This window comes from Sitodiplosis mosellana, unplaced genomic scaffold (genome assembly GCF_009176505.1).
Source record: "Sitodiplosis mosellana isolate CC-2019 unplaced genomic scaffold, AAFC_SMos_1.0 Smas_scaffold_6170, whole genome shotgun sequence".
Lineage (NCBI taxonomy): Eukaryota > Metazoa > Arthropoda > Insecta > Diptera > Cecidomyiidae > Sitodiplosis > Sitodiplosis mosellana.
Window position 1 is genome coordinate 59,337 of NW_022601411.1, and position 21,654 is coordinate 80,990.

Consider the following 21,654-nt stretch of genomic DNA (forward strand, 5'->3'; position numbering starts at 1 on the left):
AGTTTTTCTTTTGTTCCTTGAATTGTTTTTTTTTTCTTTCAAAATCATGTTGGTTTGTTGTAAATTGGAAGAATTTCATGTTGTCCGTCTAGAAAGCCTCGATTTCCTCCACTCTGAAAAGATAGAAGTGTATAAATTCCCAGTGCGTTCTATTTGAATTTTGAGTTTTTTTATGTATAAAATGTAAATTGAGGTTGAGTACTGCGATTGCGATTGACCAGAGTGAAGTTGTGATGATGTTGGTTTTCAGTTGATATTGGCATGTGATTGAGGTGGTCATAAGGGCATTCTCGTTCTTGAATTTCCTCGTAAATGTGATCTTCCGGATCTGACTCTACCTCTTGTTGTGTTTCTTCGCCATTGTCATTTGGGCGGTAAGATACTTCCATTTGACCACAAAATGATCGATCCTTTAATAGTGTTAAAAATCCGTTATTTTTTCGAGAGGGTATCTATAAATCGCCTAAAATATTGGCAAGGGATGTCGCTTCGAATGGAAAATACCTCTTTTTGTTATTAAAATGAATCAGTTTTTTTAAACATATGTCAGAAAATAATTCCCAAAACAAAAACCGTTAGTCTTTCTAATCTGTATGGAATTTCGCAAACGATTGCACCATCTGCTGCCAGTTGCTTGCGGTACAACAAACAACTTGATTCAACTACCATATCGTTGATTCGTATCAATAGTTGACAATCGTTTTCGTTGTATGAAACATCGTCGTTATAAATTAAATGCCAAGCGAGTCTAATGTGATCACTGTGATGATTGCAGTGACGCTTCTTTGCTTACATTTTTTTCGTTTGTCACCAGAACAATAAACGTAATTAGTTACAAATGACTAATTAGAGTATCAAAAAGAAGAAGAAAAAGCGCACAAAGAAGAAGAGTGAAGAACAAGAGCAAAAAGTAGCGAGTGCATCGCGTCGATCACAACCGACACTTCTTTAGAATTCAATTCATAACAACACTGCCATTTGCGTTGAATTTGACAGCTGATATACTTGATTCATAAAGACGATATAGTCGATGAGAACATCTTCTTTTGTTTATTGAAATTCTCTTGTTCAGTTACATGATGTGTCTGTTTTTGAATCAAACTGACGAATTTGTGAATCAATTTTCTTAATACTCATTCAATTTTATTAGGAAAGTGAACGGATTTTTCAGATGAAATTTTTTGTCTTCACACCAAATTCCTGTCTAGATTCCTGTTTTCAATCTTCTTATTCTTCCTTATTGCCATAAAATTAGAAATAAATAAGAAAAAAAGAAATTTTTTCTATGAGTAAATCGATTACTTCTCTCCAATCTTCTATTTCAATATTTTTTGACAAGAAAAAAGAACACAAATTTAGTATCAGTCAAATTGAATTACGAAAGATAAAATAAAGAAGAAAATAATGAAAATGAAGGAATGACAAAAAAGTAATTTCGTCCGAGAAAACGACCCGAAGAAAAGTGTCTTTCAAAAATGGTATTTTGATCATTTTTGATCGAAACCCATAAATTGTCTGTTAAATTGACGTCTACCACCAATGGTTGGCTCATCGACGACCGCATCGTCTCTTTCCAAGATTGGATCGCCTCCAGTTGCCGAGTTGAAATGACTTGAAGTTCAAGTCTTGAACATAAACGCAGCAACGTACAGTATAAGTGTCTTGAAATCTATTCATAGAATTCCGAATGCATCGAGTATCGAACGAAAAAGCGTGTAAAAGGTGGAACGCAGCAAAATATAACTTGAATAATAAAAGCCGCTACTCGCATGAAGACAGATACAGAGGGAGAGAGGGAGAGAGAAAGAGATACAGATAGAGAAAGAAAGTGAGAAAGAGAATACATTGCAATGCGGCGTATGAAGCTGAAAACATGTGTGGGGGGAAGCGTTTATACTATCAGCTCAATGTTTACTGACTGCACGACGACCACATATATTGAGTTTGTTTTATTCTAGTGCTGTCGCTGCTTGGCTAAACACACACAGCATCGGCCATAATAAAACTCGACAATTTTTTCTTCTTCTTCTTCTTGGATATGATTGTCGGCATTTGGACTATTGGACTGTAGTATTGGTGACTGAGTTGATATGGTACGAACAATTGTTTTCTTTATTGTGATTTGAAAAAAATTCGCGTTAAAGGGCGTGAAAACGGGCAACAATACCGAAATTTGATTATTACTTGGCCAATTTTGATTATTTTCAATTGGTTTCAATGGTTCAATTGAAGTGTGGTACATTGGAGTGGTACGTACCTTACGATAACAATAACGTAATGTACATTAAAGTGTAAGTTGCGACGATTCTCAGTGCGAATAGTATTTGGTCTGTATGATACTCACAAATTGTCTATATCAATAGCAACTAGTGACTATTTCCAACGAATTACCGGGCAAATTGCGACGGATTCAATCAGTGCGGTGAATGTGATTGAGCAAATGTTCTGCGAATGCATTTCGAATGAGTGATTCAAAGGTTGACACAACTTGTTGTTTCAATTGACGCAAAGCACTTCGGTTTTACAATGTAGTAAAGTCGATCGTAATTATTACAATGTAATAAATAAGCGCGTACTCAAACTTATATCAACGAAAGGAAAAAAAAATTCAAAAATTGAGCCATTCAATGGTGCAGAATGTGGGAATTAGATGAAATTCGTTGGTTTGTCGACGCCAATTGATACAAATGATATCTTGTCGTTCATGTGTTTACTTCAATGCCATTGAAAATGTTAAAATCGGGGATAAAGGCCGCTCGTCTTGTGTCGGTTCAATTGAAAGATAATGCACAAATATCGTCGTTTACACGTAATGTAAACAAAATCTGAGCTTCGCATTTTGAAATACATCGTTTTGTTGATAAAAAAAAATCATCGGTTTTTAAAGTATCAGCAGAAATAGTGAGCGATTGAGGTAGAGTGAAGGAGGGAGAAAGACAAAGAGAAAAAGAGAGAAAGAGAGAATGAGGAGAGAGCAAGAGAAGCGAAATGTCATCGCGTTCGATGCCTCCGAGTACAATGTACACAAACAAATGTCAATGTCGTCGTGACACATGCATTTTTCGGTGTTTGCACTACATGCCCGACATATTTTATTGTGAATCAGCTGTTGCTTGTGCACGCGCACTCACACACTCACACACACACGAACGGCACCCAAACGCTCTTTCCTTTGTTTTGCCAAACCCAATTTCTGTATACCGTAACCGTGTGTGTAATCTACCGAACCTATGTTCAGTGTTTATTTTTGCTGTATTAATGATAATGACAATCTCGTGTGGTGCAAAAATGTCAATTTTCTATTTTCGACACGAGCAAAATGGTGTGTCTTGCGTGTTCGTTGTGAGTCGAAAAGCGGCGAAATTCATTTTCGGACACATCACGGTCTATCGCGTTGCATAATTTAACCTTATCTGATAAATTGGTCTATTGAATTTATAATCAGCTGATAAGATGATTCTATCACAAAGTGAAAGAATAAGAACACTAACCTCATTTATCGTCGTTGGTTCGTCATCACATAGGTTTCCAAACACGGATCAGATAGATAAACGAGCTCAAGATAATACCAACGGAGGTTTTATCATCGCGGATGCAATCACACATTAGCATTTTATTTTCGGGTAAATAAAGACAACAAACAACGGCCACAATTAAACGGCTTAGATTTATTGCCAACGAGATAAATACAAAGAAAAGGAGACCGAAATTATACGCGCACCACGACAAATTGTAACTAGAGTACCATTCAAAATCCAGACAATAGAAAAAAGAACACAACGATAAGCAAATGCCCACTTTTCAAGATAATACTCGACTTTCTCACGTCGCTACTCAAACGCTTCCACGGGTTCAATTCAATTCGATGTGGCAGTTGATGCAAATACCACACGACAATTTCACGTGAGTTGTGGCAGAAGGTTTTGTTTTTTCACCGTTTATCTGGGCTACACAGAAACGAGAACCATGGATCGAATCAACAAAAATTTACTGCCCATCAAGGCACACTTCTTCTTCTTTATGGCAGGTGAGTTACAAATATGATACCATCCGCAAGGGGCGAAGATAGTGCCACTAACAACAATGAATCAATTTATTGATACAATTAACATACTTTGACTAGTGATGTGAGACGTTATCAATAGATTGATTTATTTTGTTGAAATGAAATGTTTACTTTTTTGTTTTGAATTTTTTTTTTTTTTTTTTTAAAATTTTTTTTTATTTTTTTTAATTAATTTTTTTAATTTTTTTTTTTAATTTTTTTTTTTTTTTTTGTTCAAATTTTTTTATTCTTTTTCATAATTTTTTTTAAATTTTTTTCTTAATTTCTTTTTCTCATTTTCTAAAAAAAGTCAATTTTCCTTTTTGCTTCTCATTGATATTTGGAACCATTGACCTTTTTCCACTTTTAACTTAAAAATATTTCACACTTTTAATCATGAACTTTCTTCTATTTTGAAAAAAAAAACAACGGTTTTCGACATCATCAGCAATGGGACCGATACTGCCTCAAATCAATGTAATTGGCAAAGAACTGGGAATCTCACCCGATGTCATGGGTTTTATCACATCATTTCTGCCCATTATGTACATTTTGGCCAAACCGGCCGTTGGATATCTTATCGACTATTTTCCGGTATGAATAATTTGCATGATATAATTTTTTTTATCTCCAGTCAAAATATTTTCATCTAAATTGATTTATTATTTTATGAGAACTTAAATTTGAGGAATTTTTATGAATTGATTTACTTTCTGATTACATTTGGGATTTTTTGTGGGAAAATATTAAGTAAATTGAATCATAATAAAAATTAATAGAAAAATAGAGCAAGTTGACTGGATAAAAACTCATTCCCTTCTTAAATAAAATTAACTTGAAAAATTCCAATTTTTCAGAGTATTCGAAAGACAATATTCATGTCGATAACCGTGTTGATGATTCTTTGCTACGCTGGATTCCTCTTTGTGCCAATAATTCCCGCTCAGAAAATACCGAAGCAGTCATCGTATAATTTTACGGAAATTGATGGCATCTGTGATAGGCAATTAACGGTAGATAAAAAAATATGATTCTTTTTCTTTATTTTAATCTTCATGACCAAAAGAAAAATGATTCACCAATTCACAAAAAAAAAATCCTCATTCATTGTTTCAGATAAAAAATGCGGATTTATGTTTAATCGAGCACAAAATGGCCAATTGTTCGATAGATTGTGTTGTAAATTCCACTCAAATCGGTTTCATTCGCATGGACAATGCGAATAATCAGAGTGAAAGACCATCGCTTCGCCTCTGTATGGATGCTTTGGTTTCGGATGTGCTCCAGCTGAATGAAACATGTCAAATAATAACCTGTGTCCAGATTCAGGATGACAAACAATCGTTGGGTAGCTGTTACTATGGCACATTAACATTTTGGCTGTTCACAATTCTGATGTGCCTTGGAACCATCGGGTTCAATGTGACAAATTCTGTGAGCGATGCCATTTGTTTCGATATGTTGGGTGAAAAGACGATGCGATACGGCGCTCAGCGTGTGTGGGGCACAAATGGATTTGGTGTGACGGCCCTAATAGCCGGTATCTTAGTACACACCTTGCAACTTGATTCGGCCGATGCAGTGAAAGCCATAACGCCCGCCCTAATCGTTATGCTGTGCTTCGGTTTATGCGATGTGATCAGCATAAAATGGCTCAAGCTGCCGAGTTTTACCAACGAAGGTGAAACAATTGCCAGCAAAGTGACCGATTTGCTGCGACAAAAGCAAATTTTAGTCTTTTTATGTTTCGCTACGTTAGCTGGCATCCTTGACTCGTTCATCATTTACTACATGTTTTGGTATTTAGAAGAATTGGCCCAGGCAACCGGTTACATGAAATCGATTAAATTAATTGAAGGCTGTGTTGTGGCCGCCGAATGTTTAGGCGGTGAAATTCCAATATTTTTAGTAGCCGGCAAAATACTCAAACGTATCGGCTATGTGCATTGTTTAAGTTTATGTTTTTTCATGTACTTTATTCGCTTTGGATTAATTTCACTAATTCCAAACCCGTGGTGGTTGGTTTTGGTCGAACTATTTATGCAAGGATGCTCATATGCTCTGTGCTACACATGCATTGTGGGCTATGCATCAGAGGTGGCACCGCCAGGTACACAGGCCACTGTTCAGGGATTAGTCGCCGGTATGGATGATGGCGTAGGTTTTGCCATCGGTTCACTCATCGGTGGTCAGGTATGTTCGAAATGTATCTTTCACAAGGGGCAATCCACTCAAAAGTAATACATAATACCTGCGAAGTAATACGAAGTAATACTAGGTAAAAGTGGTATTACTTTTGATAAAGTAATACTCCTTTTAAAAATAATACTATTGTTTGAAAAAAGTAATACTAAAGTAATACAAGGTAATATTTACATTAGTATTACTTAAAGTAATACTAATACACAGTATTACTTTTGAGTGGTTTGCCCCTCGATTTTTCATTGGTCGCTAATCTGAATTCGATGCGCCCTAGATGCGTACACATCTTTGAATTGAAACCGTGTTGCAATGATGTTCAATCAATTCAACGATAAATCACTTTCCACTTTCAGATGTACAAATGGTTGGGTGGTAAAAAATGCTTTCAAATCTTTTCGATCGCCTCGCTCATCACATGTTTCGCTCATATCATTCTACGGCCGGCCAAACACTGTACGCACCATCTCAAGCATACACAAAAACCCGTCGATGGTGAAAATGGGAACGAAATGCGACACGAAGACATCTGTGAAATGGAGCCGTTGCAGAAGAAAACGGACAATAGCAAAATATATTCGAAAGCTTAACCAGTCAACATTGGTTCCAGTGTGATAATTTACATCTGAAAAAAAAACGTACCTAGTAAACGTACGAAATAGTACCTAGAAATGTTCGATAAGTCTCTGTTTTTAAGAAAAAAAAAGAAAAAAAAATCGAAAATTTTTGATTGAGTCTCTTAAAGGGGCTCTCTTTTTAAAAGTGTAAACAAAAATTACCACACATCCATTTATTTACTCATGCTAATTTTGTAGTGATTTTTTTCGATGTACTTTTCAATGAATGAATGAAACAAAAAAAAAGTTGAATAAATAAAAAGCGTTGGATCATTTTTTTTTTCTGTTAAAATTGAAATATTTATTTTTCTCTCTTTTTTTTCAAATTTGTTTGTTTTTTTATCGTTCTCTCTCTCTCTCTCTCTCTCTCTCTCTCTCTCTCTCTTTCACTTAGTCTCCGCCCCTGTATTACATCGGCGGTTTTTTCTGTTTGTTTGCATTGAGTTTGTATTTGCAATATGTGTGTATGTCGGGTGTCGGGTGTTTTGTTTATTATTTATCCTAAATGTTGTACTGCCGGTTATCGGTTAAATGACTTAAATTGGCCGAATGATTGATATAAATGGGTTTTAACAATTTTCGTCTACAAATGACAATGCGCTTATTTAATTTGTTATACAAATCGAATGATTGAACGAATTGTTGTTCGGCGCTGCGTTTAATGCTGGTGGATTTGGTGAGTACGGGACAGCAACCGGCAAATTTGAAACCAATTCGTCGTTGCGTTGCCGTGGACAAAAATGACGATGTGGATGATGATGATGACGACGACATGGATGACGATGATGATGCTGTTGTCATCATTCTCTGGATGTGTTTAATTCGTTCGGGAAATAGGTCATCGATGTTTGGTTGTGATGCGGGTCGTGTCGTTTGTTTGCTGTGTAAATGTTTTCGTTCACTAAATCGTAGCATTGATTTTGAGCTAATTTTTAATGGTGGCGGTGCAGTGGTTGGTCGCCGTTTCTTTTTCAATACAGCCAATTTCTGTAGTTTTGCCACATATTTCGGATGGTACAGTAAAAATGGGAGCAACGCATCGCCGCACACCTCTTGCATATATTCATAAAAATATAAATCTTTTCGTCCGCGTATATAGATCGCACCGTAGCTTAGATGTGGTATTAGCCATTCGGGCATTTGATCGTATGGTATGTGTTCGAAGTAGAGTGTCAGTTCACGGAAGGCCGTTTCACCAAGTGCGGTCAATGCTTGTGTGATGCGTGCCAACCATTTGAAATCATGTGTTGACCATCGATGTGCACCGATTCGTGCGCTGTCAAAGAAGAAGATCTCCAATCGTTTGGCCAGCAAATAAGTCGTTTCATGCTCAAAATAGCCCAATTTCCCAGCCAAATAGCCAATCAATTTACACACTTCATCCACATATCGATCACTGCAAGCGCCAGTTACGAACGGTGAAAACACTTCATCACAATAGGTTTGTATGTCTTCGCCATTGATGGTGATCGGACATTTGTCCCGTAGCAAATTATCTGTGTGTTCGGTTTTAATGTCGGCCGCACTTTTGCCGCTCGCATTAAACATGGGCTCATCATGAAAGTCCGCATTGTACATACTATTTTCGAATTTCATATCCGAATCGCAGTCGAAAAATCGTTGATCGTCCGGTGTTTCGGTTTTAATGCTCAACGCCACCGGATTCACCACATAATTTGAATATACATCATTCGAATAGTCGGATTCATCTTTGATTATCACTTTATCAGAATCTGTACCACCGCCGCCACTACCGTCACCACCACCTCCTTTTCCTTTTCCTTTTCCTCCTTTTCCTTTTCCTCCTCCTCCTTCTCCTCCTCCTCCTCCTCCTTCTCCGTCACCACCGCCACTTCCATCGACTCGTCCGTCTTTAGCACTACAAAATTCCGTTTTGATATTTTTCACCAGTGATTCAGTCGTTTTTTCCACCAATTTTCCCTCTTTTTCACGCTGCTTCTCCAATTTTTCGCGCTTCGAACGCTCCATCCGTACGATGGCCAATTTAGTTTTGATGTCAACCGTTCCGAGCAGCAAACACACAAATAAATTACATAAATTGAAGTATTCCTCATTGTTGGCCACATCACGACTATGATAATTTTGTACAAGCACTTTTAGGAAGCGTAATAAACGATCAAGCGTATCATCCGTACAACCGAATGCTAAGTATTCAATGGATTTTTGCACCAAATGCGGTAGAATGCATCCGATAAATGGATTTATCAGCGTCGTATGGATTGTATACTGGAACGCAGCATCATCGCCCAGCACAATGGCCAACATTATACTCTGCCAGAGTTTGGTTAAATCCTTAAAATTTCGCTGATTTGACACCCAATTCGCTTCCAATGTTAATGGACCGTGCTGTGTAAGCGTTTCATCGCGTAAATATTCTTCGCGCAAATCGATCACCTCATCACCCGGATAAAAGTATGTACCTTCAAAATCTAAACGCTTCCATTCACGATGTCCAGCATTTGCACCAATTATTGGCGGTACATTACAGTCTTTAAGCAATTCATTGACAATGCTTGTTGTCAATTTTCCACCCGAATGCCGTGTAAATGTCTTGAGATTGTTTACCACTTCCCATAGCTTGTAGCTAGCATCTTCGGCGAGTATTGGCAAAATTTCCGGATTCAATTCAATATCACCTTTGTTGTATTGCTCCCAAATACATTTTACACTGTTCGCATTGATTCCCACGTACGTGCGATGACTGCGAAACGAAACAAAAATGGATACAATTGATTGAGTTTAATATATTGAATGGACGATTTTTTTTTTAGGCTAAATTATTTATTTAGAGATTGACGAGGTTGTTTCGTTGAAAAAGTGAAGATGTGATTCTCCAACCTTGAAAAAGAGTGATTTGAGAAAAATCGAACATTTGATTGTTATCTGATCATTTTGATTCAAACATTTCAAACCATTTTGATCTCTTCAAGTCTTGAACAGAACAAAAACTGGCTTGCACATTAAAAACAGCCAGAATGTTACATTTTTCTTCATTTTTCTCTTCACACTTTTCGTCTTTGCTTGTGTTATCACTCAGTTTCGTCAGATTTGCTTACTATTCGGAACGTTTTTAGCCGAAAGTATCATTCTTAGTATCGAAACCAAAGCAGAAAACAAAACTTACTTAGTTTTCTCTCGATTTGATGAGCTGGGCGATGCATGATCGTTGCTGTTGCTTAAATGATTTAGGTTTGCTTGAACAGTGATTGGTTGTTGTGCGGCAGCCGCAGTATGTGTTGTGGATGAATGTTGATTTGTAGTGCTGGTACTGATGGCATTGCCAGCGATGGATGTGCCGCTGCTGCTGCTCGACGAGGACGATGATGATTTTTTGCTCTTTGATTTGGACGATGGTGACGCAGATGATATGGACTTTGTGGCGGTTGTGGTTGGTGTGCTCGGTTTCATCTGGAAGTGTTAACATAGAGAAAGGGAGGAAAAGAAGGAGAGAAAAGGAGAAAAATCCCAATTAATGCTCACATTCATCATAAAATTCAATTGTTGTGCAACTGTCTCTTCGAAGCCGAAATCCGTAAAGTATCCAATGCGGATCCAAAGAGATCGAGACACACAGATAGACAGTTTACCAATTCATACGGTTTGTTATGCTTACTTTGCCTTTTTCTTTTCCTTTTCTTTCCTTTTTATTGCTTCTCTGGATTGTTGTTCACAAACTAAACCAAATTCAATTAAATTGTATTGGGATGCAATTCATTTAATCGTGCATTTATAGCTGTAGAATCGGTTAGCTGTCACATCCACGAAAACATGACCCGAAAACACAACATACACAAAATGCTCGTACACTCGTTCTCACCGTCGACTGTTTATGAAAAATCCCAAACCAAAAAAAAAAAAACAAAATACGCTCGAATCGAAAAAAAAGAATAATAGATTTTTGTTTTCGCCGATTGTCACATACAACACTAGAAGCAGTTAAACGCTTTACCTTATTGACAGTTTGCCCGAACGAAACAAACACACACATTTGACGACCACAACGCAGTGGATGCGTTCAATAAATCGCACAAACACAATGGACGCACGTTGTTGCTGCCAACCAACAAATGCTCGCCATGCGATTCTTTGACATTGACATCGCAGCTGTCATAATAGAACGTGTGTGTCTTGCTCGTTTATGTGTGGGTATTTTATTGTTCTTTTGTGATTCCGACTTGTGTAACTCTTATCACTTTTTAGAAATAGAAACTTTTGTTGCGGAAATTCAAGACCGAAATTTTTTGTAGAGTTCATTAGCGAATAAATAAACAACGATGGGACTTCCAGAAGGGTAAATTGGTTTTAATGCCAATGCAATTCTGTTCTAAAGACGGTGAGATTATTTATATTCAATTTGGTTTGCAGATGGAACGACTACCAACGAGTCGGTAAACCAGTTCATGGAACACGTTTTATTGCATTCAAAGTACCACTCAAAGAGGTTTGTTAATGCACACAACTTTTGTTGTTATTTTCAACATTTTTATTGAATTGCGTCAGATTTCGGTCGGATTTTTTTGCGAAAATGAATAGAAAATGTTGGTTCAAATTTGAACAAAGGTCTTTTCGTACTTTTTCCAATCGTTGCTTGTTCTTCTTTTTATGTTCATTGGGAAATTGACAGATCGGAAAGAGAAGTCAATCAATCGCTTGAACCGAATCAATGAGTTTCATCACATCAATGACGTTTAAATTGCAATTCATCATCATTTTTTCATTCAACTATGATTTTCATTGGAACTTTTGCGAACATTTACAGGGAATGAACCGAGGAAGCCAAGTGCCGGATGAAAAACAGTACGTTGCGGTTTTTTTTAAAACTTTTTTTTTTCGATCCAATTGGAATGAACGAATTTGAAATTGGATTTTTTTTTTCGCTTTCAATCTAGGCTCTATCCGAAATTGCTCGTTTCACTCGTACCGAAACTTGGACTTGTGATCGATCTCACAAACACACTCAAGTACTACAATCCAGACGTATGTCGTGATCTTTTTTTTTATTATTCTTTTTTCATATCAAGTTTTGGAATTTTGGAATTATGGAATTTTCAAATTAATTTTTGACACAAAATTGTCGCCTCTTCTTCTCTTTACGAACAGGAATTTACTCAGCTTGGTGTTGAATATGAGAAAATCCGAGTCCAAGGCCATCATGTTCCCAATTATGAATGCTCCGTACAGTTAGTATCTTGTTGATTATCCGTATTGGATCGAACAACGATTTTGCATCAATCGCAATCAATGGACTTACACACAATTTCATTCCATCATTCATAGGTTCCGTGACAGAGTCAAAAGGTTTTTAGAAGAAAACGAAGATAATGGTTCGAATGATTTATTTTATCGAAAATTTTCATTTTTTTTTATTCATTCTTTGGATCGTAAAATTTTCTTTATCATTGTCTCTTTGGTCGTTTTTTTCTTCAAATGAAATCTATAGATAAATTGATTGGCGTGCATTGTACCCACGGACTGAATCGAAGTGGCTTTATGATTTGTCGATATATGATTGAGGAAATGAATACTCCACCGATCGATGCTATTACAGGTGAAGCAGACATTTGTATTATGACGAAATTGGAAACTAAACTAATTTGTGACCAATTTTTTTAACGATTCATTTTTCACATTTTCAAAACATTTTTTTTTTTTGGTTGGATCTTCGGGACACATCGCTTGCAATTTTTTTCGAAATTTAATTTCTCTTCAAAATTGAATTTTCAACTCTTTTCGACATTTTCAAAATTCTTTTTTCAACAAATTTTTTGTTATTTTTTTCTACATTTGGATTTTTTCGCTATTTAATTCATTGATTTATTCAATCGGAGGAGATGAAACTGACCATCCTTTTTTTTAGTAAACCCAAAAGAAACTTGATTGATAACAAAAATTCAAAAAGCCGAAAATTCATAGAAACAAATCATGGCCAATCTCCCAAATTAGTTTTCTTCATCACAAATGAATTTGGAAAATTGACAATAATTTTTTTCTGTGAATTTTTCGGCATTCATTTTGAATATTTATAATGGAAAAAAAATTATTCACTCAAGTTATTCGAAGGGGCAAAATTTTTGGAAATTGTTTATTTTATTCCATGAATAACACAGTTCGACACCGAATTTTTTTTCTTCTTAAATTATAATCGATTGGATAATTTTCATCCAGAATTTCATTCATTTAATAACATCTCTCATAAAATGTATCTAAACACAGTCGAAAAGAATTTCCCTTTGGAAACGATGCAACATTTAACTGTCGGCTCACATTATCTTACTGAGAATATATACTTACCCTTTCACAGAATTTAATGTGGCGCGCGGTCATGAAATGGATCGTACCAACTATATCCACCAATTGATGCAGTTGCGCTAAAACGTGGCAATAGATCGAAAAATCCAACATTTCCGCCGTTTAAAATGAAAACTCATTTTTTAAAGCCCGTTCCAAGTTGACGAAGTTTTAATTTTAAAGACGGCTTTAGTTTTTGAAACGACGAATTTCCGATAATCGTCGATTGGATGTGCTGATTCAGGCAGGATGGTAACGAATTGACACAAAAAATATTTTGATATCGTTGTTTTCGCCAATCAATTCTGGGATTCGATAACATTGCAGAATCGATCCGAATCGAAATCTTTGGGCCAAGAATATAATTCTTCAATAGATACAAAGAAGAACCGAAATTTTCGGACAATTTTGGTTCTTTTTTTACTGCAGAAGAATTTAACTCTTGCAAAAAAGATTTCGATTTGGAATGACTCCACAAAGTCTTCGAATTCCAGAAAAGACTGGCGAAAACGAACGATATCAAAATATTTAGCGGGTCAATTTGTCACCATTCTGCTTAAATTCTCACACCCAATCAACGGTTCACGAAAATTCGCCGTTTCAAAAATTAAAGCCGTCTTCAAAATCAAAACCGCAAATAACTTGGAACGGACTATGATCTCTTTTTTTTATTTTTTTTTTTTTTTAAAAAAAAAATAAGTTAAAAAAAATTTAATTTATTAAAAAAAAATGCAAATTAGAAATGGTGATTTTTGTAATTTATGATTTTTTTTTGAAAATTAAATTTATTTTTGTCAATATAAAAAAAACTGTTTTGAACATTTTATTTATTTTTTGAAGTGTTCAGGATGCATGCACATTTTTTCGTCAATTTATTTCATTTTAATATAGCGAAATCCCATTATTACATCAATTTTCATGAAACATATTAAAAATTCCAAATTAATAATTTTCCAAATCAAATCTAACCAATTTCATCTGCTTCATCATCAACAGCTTTTGAAGAGGCGCGCAGTCATCAAATGGAGCGTGAGAATTATTTAGAAAAATTGAGGAATTTAACGGCAAAAGATGGGAATGAGGAAAAAATACCAAAATTACCATCGCTGGCCATCGACACCGAGACAGACAAAGGGACGCAAACATTGCGTGGTTTTTGGATCGACGAACATTCGATACCGACATCAAATCGATCAATGCCATCACCGCAAACACCATTAGATGCCTTCAATCAAATACAAAAACAGGTTAACTTGATAGGCTGTGTAAATGTGCAACGTAATGATTTGATACCAGACGGCCGAGGTGGTTATTTTGTACATATCAATAGTAAAGATGTAAAACGTATCGATTCACATCCACCGCCCAATCGGCACCGTCAAAATTTCAACAAAAGACCAACACATCAATATCCAAACACACATACATCAGCACCATACAACCCACAACAAAGGTATAACCCACATCAACCACCGCCACAAGTGCCCTATATGCAAAGACCAAGATACCAAGGCGATCCGTTGCCGTACAGTAGCAATTATGGCGAAGAAATATTCCGAATGCAAACTATGTCAGGTAGATACAACGACTCACTGCCCCATGGTAACAACAATTTGGCCGAAGACCTACTCCGAATGCAAAACAAACGAGGACCACCACGTCGATCACGTTTTGATCAACCATTCTAACAAGATCTGGTTTTCGCATTAAATAAAACCGAAATGATCAAAAAAAAAAAAATCACAGATTCCTCACATCGATTCCCAATGTTAAAACTAATGAAATGAAACTATTTGTTATACAAAATAAAATACCGTTGAAAATTAACAAAGAAAGAGAGAAATTTGTAATAAAAATGGATAAAATAACATTTAATTCCAATTTGTATTTTTTTTCTTCTTTTTGAGTCTTTCGATTTTCGTGAATGAAAATTCATAAATTTGGATTCATATGAATAAACAAATTGAGGGATGGCGAAATCTGTATTTTTGTGCTTGCCAAGGCCAAAACATTGGAGGTTAGACGTTCCTTGTTGACACAATATTTACCAACATTTTCATATGTTTGCAAATCGGTGTATTCATTATGACATGTGTAGCCGGCAAACCGTCAAATTTTGACAGTTCATCGTATTATCAGCTTTAGTTAAAGGATTTGTGTAGAACTCAGAGTATAAGACTGAGTATTGTTGTGGTATTTTTTGTGGTTGGTGGAATGATGCAAATAGCCTGGTTTCTTGGTCAACCATCAATTTTGAAGACATGCCGGAGTTTTGAACGTAAATTGAGCCTAGATTTATTAACCTCAAATTATTGTTATTCCAAGATATGGAAATGGACTTCGCTTATCACTATGTGAAAATAAAGTTTGATTTGGAATTGATTCGATTATCAAAGACCTATCATTGTGTTTATTTTTGCTAATTCGAATGTGACTTTTATTCCACACAGAACTGGTGCATCGTACAATCTTCACAGCTGAGCAATTATCAGTGGATAAATATGTGCGAGATCGGGAACGATTTAAAATGAGCCTTCAGGCAGGCTCTAGCGAAATGAAAAGAACCAATTTCAAAAAGCGTTTGGAATACAAAACGGTCGCACCCAATTTAATTGTGAATGATTTAACGCAATTTCTGCACTTGATCAATGACACCAGCGATGATTTTGCCCTGTTGGAAAAGGCATTGAATAAATTCAAGAACACTGACATTGACAATGTACGAAAAGTCTCCATTGGTTCCATACTCATGCGAATGCTACATCATTTTCAAAACAATGAACTCGCGTCAAAGGTTAATTGAAACGTAGTTTAAGTCAACAATCGACATAGCGTTCATTTTTAGATTTTAAAAGAAAATATTTTCCATTCACAGTTTTATAACGACCAAATTTTGCGAAAAAATTATCTGAGCAGCAAACATTGTCTGTTGCTATTTTTTGACTTGTTGTTCAAGCAGGAACAATACGCTGAATTTTTACGACACTTCCAGGAGTTACGAGAGCAACTAGACGCAAAGCAACAGACCATTACACGGAGTATTTTTATTCTGGTGTTTGCCACTTTGTACAGTCAGGTATGGGCAAAACGAATTTCTAAACGGAAAGAATTGATTCAAAGCCTTTGAATCAATGGTTTGTTTAGCCTATTTTCTACACATCGTTCGATTCAACCGATTTTAACGTATACAACAATGTTAATGATGAATTGTACAGTCGTTGGTCCGGCGATTGAACGTTGCCTAGAAAATTGGTAGACACACACACACCCACGTATTTACACCCATTGAATTACTTTTCTATTCCAGAACACGGACAAATCGTTTGACTATGCAAAGCAGCTGAATGATCAATACAAAGATTTGCACATAACACAGGACCATTTGGTGTTTCTATCAGCTCTAGCTCTGAATCAAAATAATCCGCACATCGCCGAAGAACAATTGCTTACCCTTTGGCCATCGGCACATCAAGCCATACCCACTCTACGACTCATTGCACTGATTCGCATGCACAAATTTGTCGATGCATTACAAGTACTGCGCTCCTTGTTGCTTGTGTACGATGAAAGTCGAACGGAGAAAGATGATGTCGTTTCCAGTGAAGCGGTGAGCAATTTTCGATTTTTTCAAGCCAGACTTTTTGATTTACAGTGGATGATTTAAGCCATTGGAAATGTTGAACAATGAATGGGCTTAGGTCTCTTATTCTTAGATTGACGTCTCTTATTAAGAACACCAATAATTCTCTATAAAGAATTTATTCAAAAAATCCATCTCTTTAGAAGAAGTATTTATACAAAAAACATTTTCCAGCAGAACAAAAACTACATTCTAAAGAAATAACAAAGAAAATGTCGAAAATATTAAGAAAATGCGTTTGTTTGTCCATTTCAAATAGATCGACGAGGCTGAAAAAATGTTCGATGAATGTTGCAACGATGACCGGCTTCGAGCTGATTTCAAACAGTTACGTGACAATTTGAAAACGCACGGATACATTACGGATAAAAATGTACGATCAATGGTTCACGAACCGTTCAGATCGGGCAAAATGACCACTTTACAGAGCAATAAAATGTATCTACAAGCCGAATTCAATCGAAATCACCACTTCAGATGATAATTGAAAATAAAATTCTTCTTCTTTTGTTGAAGCTGTAAATTTGATGAAAAAAAAACGACCATTTGTTAAAATTCTTGAACCAAAATTTATTGATAACAATTAAATAAAGAAAAGAGAAAGAAACAACAGAACGGAACGTTTTGACTAGTTCAGAAAAATATCCCACACTATTTCGCTTTGATAAACGACAAGCACCAATTTTTCCGTTGTTCCATTCGTTCGCTAAATCTGTTGGCCATGGTTCGATACGGATGGTCCATGTGGTACTGTGTGTTAAGAGGTATGCCAAAAGTGCGTTTGGCTTTGGGCGACAGAAGAATGAGATTTTGTGCCAGGGCGCACATCGATGATGTGCACCAATAGAGTGTTAGACATGATGGAACGGATGCAGCAATTGGAACGATGGCAATGGTAATCCCTCGAAATACATTTGTCATGACGATCATGAATTTGCTCGGTGTGCCGCCCTTTTCCAGTGCGCCCAATTCGATGTTGACGAGATTAGTGATGCACCACAGTACCGGCAGAATGTATGATGTGTCGGTTTCGATTAGATTCGGTATCCAAAGGAATCCACCGACGGTCATCTGTGTGTAGGCAATTAAGGCGCGATATGAATTCGGATCGGGTCGCATGCTGAGTATATTTCGAATGCCAATGGAATGACAAATCCAAATCGGAATCTGAAACCAAAACAGTACGGTCGTCTTCAGCGGATGGCAATTATCACGTTCAATCAATTTACGGTACTGAGTGTTGAAGGACCTTTTATAGAGAATATAGGCGTCTTTGTCGCTTAAGCCGAACTTCTTCTTGGCAATGGCCACTTCACGTTTTAGCTCATTGTTCATCGCAGGCAGTTCGGTCTGAAGAATTGAAAGCAGCCGAGCCTTGATCTTTTGACCGTACACAGCCAATGGGAATGTTACCATTCGCAATCCAACGGTGTAAATGATGATTGTGGCCCACCATGGCAATCCCGTTTGATCATGAAATGAGAGCAATGCATTCTGAAAGTATGACACCGTTGTACTGCTCGATATCGACAGATAAATCTCGCTCACTGATTCGGTGAATGACTTATGCCGCTTTGGCAAATAACATACGGACACAGCACTCACAGAACGCTGCCGCTCAAATATACCACTTCTTTGGGTACAGCATATTGAATAAGCCGCACTCGATGCAATTGCATTCACATTTTTCACACGATACTGGTGGATGTGATATAATAACCGCGGTAAACGCGGCAGAAAATTCATTTTGATAAGTTTTTTTTTGGACTGAATTTCCTTTTTTTCTCTTTTTTCTTCTTCTCCTTTTTTATTATTTTGTCGAATTCAAATCAAATGGATCAACCTCCACTTTGTGCTATAACAATTCGTGTTGATGTCAAGTTTGTTTTGGTTTTTTGGTTATGTTACCGACATTCCGTAACACAAACACATACACACACGCACACTTGTGCACAACTGTCACAACCATTCGGCGCCAATTCATTTGACAGTTCATTGTCGAAGCGGTTCAGTTTATATCAAGTAATTTACATTGGTTTCGATTCCAAACAAACATTTTCTTCTTTTTTGGGTTTTTTGTCACTGTCTTTTTATTATTGCCGGCAATTTTCCTTCAGTCATTTTATTCGGCTTGGACGGCTTAAGAAAATAACTTCAATTGTTCTTACTTCGTGAAATATTCTGCATTTTCTTACACTAAAATCCCCTTGTCGGCAACCACTGTGAAAAATGGACGAGAATTACACAAATGCTCATCGTGCTTTTCTACAGGCTTGTATCCGTCTCAGCGTACTGTCGACCAAACAAACACACGACGTTCTGCAATCGGTTCAAAATAAACGTAAGTTGATTTCAATAATAACAAAGTTCAGACTTAATTTGGAATTCTCTTCAGAAAATGAGCATTGCATGAGTTGTATACCAGTCTGATTTTTATGGTTCTCATTTTCTATTTTTTTTTTTTCAATCGGTCATCGGTTTTTACTTGGATTTTCAACAAATTGCTGATATTATCAACTTGATAATTATGGTGTATCTCTTTGGCTCTCGCATCGATTGATTTTCCTCTGGCTCTTACGATTGGTCTTCTTTGGATCTGTCTTCAATTGCCTTTTCTTCGGTTTCTCCCATTTTCCACCATAACAGACGGTGACAGTGAGGCAGAGGTAAACGATGCGGCCGTTCGAAAAATGGTTGATGAAATCAATGCCAAACTGACGGAACACGAAATTGAACAACGTTTAAGCTTCGTACACTATGAATGGGACGATATAGCGTGCGAATTTTTGGTATTTTGCAACACATTTGCTACGATTGGGTAAGATTCTTTCTGCTTTTATTTTAACTTGAGCAGCAATGTATCCTATGCATACCACTAAAATTCGTCTTAAATCTCCTTTTTTTCAACTCAATCCTTCAATGAAAAATTCGTTCATTTTCTCCCCCAAAAAAAAAAAAACTGCAGTGCATCGCCGGTGTACAACGAAGCCGAATCCAATTATATGAAAACTCTGATGGAAAAGATCGTAATGAATGACACACATTCGTTATCGCGAATGTCGGCGGTGCACTTGTCTTCGGCACCATCGCAACTCTCCCAGTCGCAGTCAACGTCGAAAAAGGTGACGAAACAACGTGCCGAAGATCTGCTTGAAGAATGGATAGAGGCTGGCTATTTCATGAATCGCGGTGATTTGATTACATTGGGCCCCAGAGGTATTGGCGAATACCGTGACACATTCCGCACCAAATTTGGTGATTACATTCAATGTTGTCGTTTGTGCAGCGAGATTGCATTGCAGGTGAAAAATGTGAAATCCAAAATATTTTTTGAATGACACTGTCTCGGGTGCTTTGACAAAATGCACTAAATTGCCTTGCATTGATTTCTTTGATTGAAAATGATTTTACGTTTTTTGATTATTTTTCTTCATTTCAAACATTTTTTTTTTTTTGCATTTTCGCAGCCCCATTTCTGCCCGAACGATGAATGTGATGCGGCGTTGGATAAACGTTGCTTCAAAAACTATGTGGTGAAGCAGAAAAAGTGTCCCGGTTGCAAGTCCGATTGGCACGAGGAAGAGGCATAAACAATAATAATGGTCCAACCACATTGTGCCACAAGAAGGTGGTCATTTTCATGGACATTTCAACTCATTACAAATAATCTGAAATAAAATATGACAAAAAATCGCAAAATAGCAACAACAAATAAGGAAAAAGTTTAAAGACCAGTTTTTCTGGGTTGAAAGTTTATAAAAACAAAACCAAATTGGTTCAGAGAATTAAAACAAAACAATTGGATAAAGAATACATACGGAATGAATGAAGCTAAAAATGAAATAAATGTAAAATGAAGAATACGAATTTATTCAAGCAAATCAAAATTGCTTTGTATTAAGATTTCAATTCAAGACATTCAGTTAAGGCTTTCAGTTAACAACATGGATAAAATTACTATTACAATCAATTAGATTGGTCGCTTTGGGTTTTTCACTTTTCTGTCGGCTGATGCTATGATAGTGTCAATACAAACCACATCTTTTTGTGTTTTTTTCGATAATTTTCATATCACACTGATACGCCGTATCGATAATACGGTGGCTATATAAGTAGTATAGAAATGTATATTTCGTCCAACCATAGGTGCCAGAGGGGGGTTCATTTTCATGCAAAATGCACAGAGGGGAGAAGAGAGAAGTAAAAACCAAAATTTTTGAGGGGAAATATGGAAAAGGTGTTTCCCCGATACCTACATCGGATTTCACGCATGCGCGAAATTTCTCCACAAAAACTCTTGTCCGCGCCACATTTGAATGGAAAATGAACCTTCATGGAATAACATATGTTTGGATGAAACATACATTTCTAATTTTTGTTACAAGTGCTTTTGTTTTATATATATACTTGTATGGAACGTGGACATTTTTCCGCGGAACTTTTCTACGAAACATTTTTCCTCTGAGCCCAACATATGTTGAACGCTTACATACAGTACATGTAAAACGTCGCGCTAACGTCGAACGAGACGCTAACGTCTCATCGGCGTATATTTTTGTTTGGGAAAGAGCCAAAAAATGTTCACGTGTTTCGTCCCTAAAAGTTAATTATCTGTAGGGACATCCACATTCCAAGTTTAAATGTATTCTATATTAAAGCTGATGTGCATAGCTAAAAAATAGGTCCAATACGACTTGTCTATGACGTCTGGTTGGGTATTTATGGCCTCAGAAGTGACGACATGTCGGTTTTTTGCATAATTTTGTACCTTTTTGGTATTAGCATCGCTTCAGGAGTCATAACTTTCCATCCAGACGTCACAGGCAAGTCATATTGGGCTTATT

General features: G+C 36.5%; 6 protein-coding genes across 10 annotated transcripts; 4 read left to right on the forward strand and 2 right to left on the reverse strand.

The window, feature by feature from the left end:
- The first annotated feature begins 755 nt into the window (after positions 1–755).
- LOC129576091 (major facilitator superfamily domain-containing protein 6) lies at positions 756–7,159 on the forward strand. Of its 5 annotated transcripts, XM_055460615.1 has the most exons (7): positions 1,919–2,093; positions 3,525–3,732; positions 3,807–4,027; positions 4,494–4,639; positions 4,903–5,058; positions 5,162–6,238; positions 6,601–7,159. In XM_055460615.1, exons 3-7 carry the CDS (start codon positions 3,967–3,969, stop codon positions 6,832–6,834), a joined length of 1,674 nt encoding a protein of 557 aa, XP_055316590.1. In that variant the 5' UTR covers positions 1,919–2,093; positions 3,525–3,732; positions 3,807–3,966; the 3' UTR covers positions 6,835–7,159. The 5 variants fall into 5 exon arrangements, with proteins under 5 accessions (XP_055316592.1, XP_055316590.1, XP_055316593.1 ...); XM_055460617.1 differs by having other exon boundaries at positions 756–2,093; positions 3,525–4,027; XM_055460618.1 differs by lacking the exon at positions 1,919–2,093 and adding an exon at positions 2,212–2,327 and having other exon boundaries at positions 3,525–4,027.
- LOC129576090 (uncharacterized) lies at positions 7,135–10,912 on the reverse strand. The gene is made up of 3 exons (XM_055460613.1): positions 10,496–10,912; positions 10,007–10,290; positions 7,135–9,583 (listed from the first exon to the last, which is right to left on the reverse strand). The coding sequence occupies exons 2-3, from the start codon at positions 10,288–10,290 to the stop codon at positions 7,363–7,365; spliced, it is 2,505 nt and encodes an 834-aa protein (XP_055316588.1). The 5' UTR covers positions 10,496–10,912; the 3' UTR covers positions 7,135–7,362.
- A 43-nt stretch (positions 10,913–10,955) lies between these two features.
- LOC129576092 (mRNA-capping enzyme) lies at positions 10,956–15,042 on the forward strand. The gene is made up of 9 exons (XM_055460620.1): positions 10,956–11,024; positions 11,083–11,173; positions 11,248–11,323; positions 11,642–11,679; positions 11,772–11,859; positions 11,983–12,062; positions 12,160–12,206; positions 12,323–12,430; positions 14,167–15,042. Exons 2-9 carry the CDS (start codon positions 11,157–11,159, stop codon positions 14,856–14,858), a joined length of 1,146 nt encoding a protein of 381 aa, XP_055316595.1. The 5' UTR covers positions 10,956–11,024; positions 11,083–11,156; the 3' UTR covers positions 14,859–15,042.
- Positions 15,043–15,251: 209 nt separating this feature from the next.
- On the forward strand, positions 15,252–17,422 carry LOC129575838 (uncharacterized). The gene is made up of 5 exons (XM_055459948.1): positions 15,252–15,448; positions 15,621–15,964; positions 16,046–16,246; positions 16,478–16,777; positions 17,070–17,422. Exons 1-5 carry the CDS (start codon positions 15,385–15,387, stop codon positions 17,289–17,291), a joined length of 1,131 nt encoding a protein of 376 aa, XP_055315923.1. The 5' UTR covers positions 15,252–15,384; the 3' UTR covers positions 17,292–17,422.
- LOC129575839 (cytochrome c oxidase assembly protein COX18, mitochondrial) lies at positions 17,356–18,685 on the reverse strand. The gene has a single exon (XM_055459950.1). The coding sequence runs from the start codon at positions 18,554–18,556 to the stop codon at positions 17,462–17,464; it is 1,095 nt and encodes a 364-aa protein (XP_055315925.1). The 5' UTR covers positions 18,557–18,685; the 3' UTR covers positions 17,356–17,461.
- Positions 18,686–18,809: 124 nt separating this feature from the next.
- On the forward strand, positions 18,810–20,648 carry LOC129575840 (non-structural maintenance of chromosomes element 1 homolog). Its single transcript, XM_055459951.1, has 4 exons — positions 18,810–19,151; positions 19,457–19,628; positions 19,776–20,112; positions 20,278–20,648. Exons 1-4 carry the CDS (start codon positions 19,040–19,042, stop codon positions 20,398–20,400), a joined length of 744 nt encoding a protein of 247 aa, XP_055315926.1. The 5' UTR covers positions 18,810–19,039; the 3' UTR covers positions 20,401–20,648.
- The last annotated feature ends 1,006 nt before the right edge of the window (positions 20,649–21,654 follow it).

Bases quoted from the DNA above. Each gene is read 5' to 3' on its own strand.
- LOC129576092 (XM_055460620.1), top strand. The intron at 11,860-11,982 runs GTATGTCGTGAT...CTTTACGAACAG, and splicing joins TCAAGTACTACAATCCAGAC to GAATTTACTCAGCTTGGTGT. The intron at 12,063-12,159 runs GTTAGTATCTTG...CATCATTCATAG, and splicing joins AATTATGAATGCTCCGTACA to GTTCCGTGACAGAGTCAAAA.
- LOC129575840 (XM_055459951.1), top strand. From the start codon at position 19,040: ATGGACGAGAATTACACAAATGCTCATCGTGCTTTTCTACAGGCTTGT. The intron at 19,152-19,456 runs GTAAGTTGATTT...CCACCATAACAG, and splicing joins GCAATCGGTTCAAAATAAAC to ACGGTGACAGTGAGGCAGAG. The intron at 20,113-20,277 runs GTGAAAAATGTG...GCATTTTCGCAG, and splicing joins GCAGCGAGATTGCATTGCAG to CCCCATTTCTGCCCGAACGA.
- LOC129576090 (XM_055460613.1), bottom strand. From the start codon at position 10,290: ATGAAACCGAGCACACCAACCACAACCGCCACAAAGTCCATATCATCT. The intron at 9,584-10,006 runs GTAAGTTTTGTT...TTCGTTTCGCAG, and splicing joins TCAAATCGAGAGAAAACTAA to TCATCGCACGTACGTGGGAA.
- LOC129575839 (XM_055459950.1), bottom strand. From the start codon at position 18,556: ATGAATTTTCTGCCGCGTTTACCGCGGTTATTATATCACATCCACCAG.
- LOC129575838 (XM_055459948.1), top strand. From the start codon at position 15,385: ATGATGCAAATAGCCTGGTTTCTTGGTCAACCATCAATTTTGAAGACA. The intron at 15,449-15,620 runs GTAAATTGAGCC...TATTCCACACAG, and splicing joins GACATGCCGGAGTTTTGAAC to AACTGGTGCATCGTACAATC. The intron at 16,778-17,069 runs GTGAGCAATTTT...CATTTCAAATAG, and splicing joins ATGTCGTTTCCAGTGAAGCG to ATCGACGAGGCTGAAAAAAT.
- LOC129576091 (XM_055460617.1), top strand. From the start codon at position 3,967: ATGGATCGAATCAACAAAAATTTACTGCCCATCAAGGCACACTTCTTC. The intron at 4,028-4,493 runs GTGAGTTACAAA...CGACATCATCAG, and splicing joins CTTCTTCTTCTTTATGGCAG to CAATGGGACCGATACTGCCT. The intron at 4,640-4,902 runs GTATGAATAATT...CCAATTTTTCAG, and splicing joins ATCTTATCGACTATTTTCCG to AGTATTCGAAAGACAATATT.